The sequence below is a fragment of the Wasmannia auropunctata genome, unplaced genomic scaffold, assembly GCF_000956235.1.
Source record: "Wasmannia auropunctata unplaced genomic scaffold, wasmannia.A_1.0 LD336074.1, whole genome shotgun sequence".
In the NCBI taxonomy this organism is placed as follows: Eukaryota; Metazoa; Arthropoda; class Insecta; order Hymenoptera; family Formicidae; genus Wasmannia; species Wasmannia auropunctata.
In genome coordinates, this window is record NW_012026816.1 from 4397997 (window position 1) to 4400300 (window position 2304).

Genomic DNA, 2304 nt, shown 5'->3' on the forward strand with positions numbered 1-2304 from the left:
ACCGGCGAACATGTGTTTTGGAACTAAGCGCTAAACACACGCGTTGTAGCTCTCATTTGAATTTTGAGTGTTGGTTCCAATGCATCGTTCCGACAAATCATCTGTCGTGAGGTCTTTTTTCGTACACTTTTTTCAGCAGAGGTTGAATCTCGTCTTGTAACGCGGGGGAATGCTTGAATTTATTCAAGTTTCCAGAGACTTCCGCGACACGATACTGGCACCAGAAATCGGCTTCTTCTGGACAATTCTCATGTTTAGGATTATCATCGGTTGAGATTTTGTGGAAAAAAGTAGCCCATATAGCTTTTCTCATATTCTCCACAGAATCCGGATTTCTTCGCACAGCCAATTCATAATAAGTCGATAATTTGCATGTTCACATGTTGACTGATTGGTAAATGCAGCAATTTTCACTTTTGGTTTTTCAATGTTCTTCGCCACAGTTTTTCTCGATGTCGAACTCGATTTTTTATTCTGTTGGTCTTCCAAAATTTTCTTCGTCTTCTTCAGTCGTGTGATTTCATTTTTGGCATCTTTAGCTCTTTTATATATGCGCTTTTTTACATGCAAAACACATTCTTTCTTCTTTACACTTACAACTGTACCATAGGGCTCTGCATCTTTTATCTGTTTGAATGTTTTTGTGTCGCCATCGCCTATATACTGTTCATAGTAAACATCGTACGAGCTTACAGATCTTTTAAACATTTCAATGATAGCATTAACTTCCATTAATCCAGCACTGCCTTCATGATTAATACTACACGTTTCCTGATAACTCTCGTACCAAAGATCGTACTCGATTCTATCTTTTTTGTCATCCCATTTCGAACATCCTGCGCATACACTTGATTTAACAACAACATCAAGGATTTTCCCTGTAAATTTTCCAATTACAGTCGCCAAGCCAATAAGAGAAGAAAAGTCTCTTCGAGCCCAAGAGCCATCGCCGGAAACTGTGAGACGATTCTTGATGTTACCAGCACTTTCATTTTTTTCTTTCTCTTCTTCGACCGCTTTCGAAAGACTAATTTTACAACAGCGTTTGCTGCTATCCAAATGTGCTGTACTAAATCATAATAAGAACTTATGCTAAATCCGTGGCTTATATCCATGAGCCCACAAAAATTACATATACCTTGATAGCCAATACCGAGTAAACGCATTGCAAATACGAACCGACGATTTATTTCATACGATGATTCAATTTGTGGACTGCTTGGAATTCAAGTGTCAGATTCACATTGACACTGTATGACTAACTGAAATCTCAAACCTTTTTCAGCACGTTTTGAAAACTTTATGTCACTTTTACAAGTTTTACACATAACAATGTTTTGTAAAGTCAGAAACAAAACGAAGTTCACTATGGAGTACTGCAGCATTGAATCAACGTTCACTTCGAATTCGGGATTCCCTTTCGAAATTTTCCGAGCCGATGCACTTATCTGACTTGTATTTTGTTCGCTTGTATTTTGATTACCACGAAACTTTCTTTTTTTTGGACGATCTGCTCTTGCATTGCGACTTCTACTGCCTTTTTTATCCATCGTTATATCGTTATATTAGCGTTATATTCAGCAGTACGCACGTTTTTTACACGTAAACTAATGTTCGACTGTTCCGACTTAATGCCAAAAACGTGTGAGAACCAAGCCTCATCTGTAAAACAGGCGGGAAATCGAAGCGAGCCTTTGCGATGCAGAAGTAGCCAAAACGCCTTCTGTACGCATTCAGAGGCACTAACTGATAATCGACTTTACGACTTATCCTCGGTCGGCGATCGATTTCTAAGTGTTCCTACACTAATTCTACATACATATAGTACACGAAAATGATGTTTTTAAAAAATCGAATTTTTCGAAAAAATAGACCCAGAAGATATCCTTATGGAATACTTTTTTAACTATTAAAAAGGAATTCTTTTTTACTTTATTTTTGAAAAAAAACAAATTACGAATTCGAAAAAAAACTCAAAAAAGTGAATTCTTTTTGAAATCAAAAGGATCAGTGGTGCTATTTGGGTAGTGATAATCTTTAATCAATATTTATCTAATGGTATTTTATAAAAATTGATAATATTTTATCGAGTATTCTATTCGTATATGTACATTTATAGAAATAGATAAATATGTAATAGATACACGATAAAATATTGTCAATTACGATAAAATTATTTTATAATAATATACGATATATAAGACAAAAATGTTCAATGTAATATTTATAATCAACAATATATGCACACGCACACACACACACACATATGCATATATTAAATAAACACACACACACGCACACGCA

The 2304-nt window shown here is 35.4% G+C and overlaps 1 protein-coding gene across 1 annotated transcript in view; it reads right to left on the bottom strand.

The window, feature by feature from the left end:
- Positions 1–309: 309 nt before the first annotated feature.
- The window catches only part of LOC105449788, a 5957-nt gene continuing 3962 nt past the window's right edge, over positions 310–2304 (bottom strand). Inside the window, exon 3 of the mRNA XM_011689172.1 lies at positions 310–1069. Coding sequence (XP_011687474.1) covers positions 310–1069 — 760 coding nt within the window. The remainder of the gene's footprint in view (positions 1070–2304) is intronic.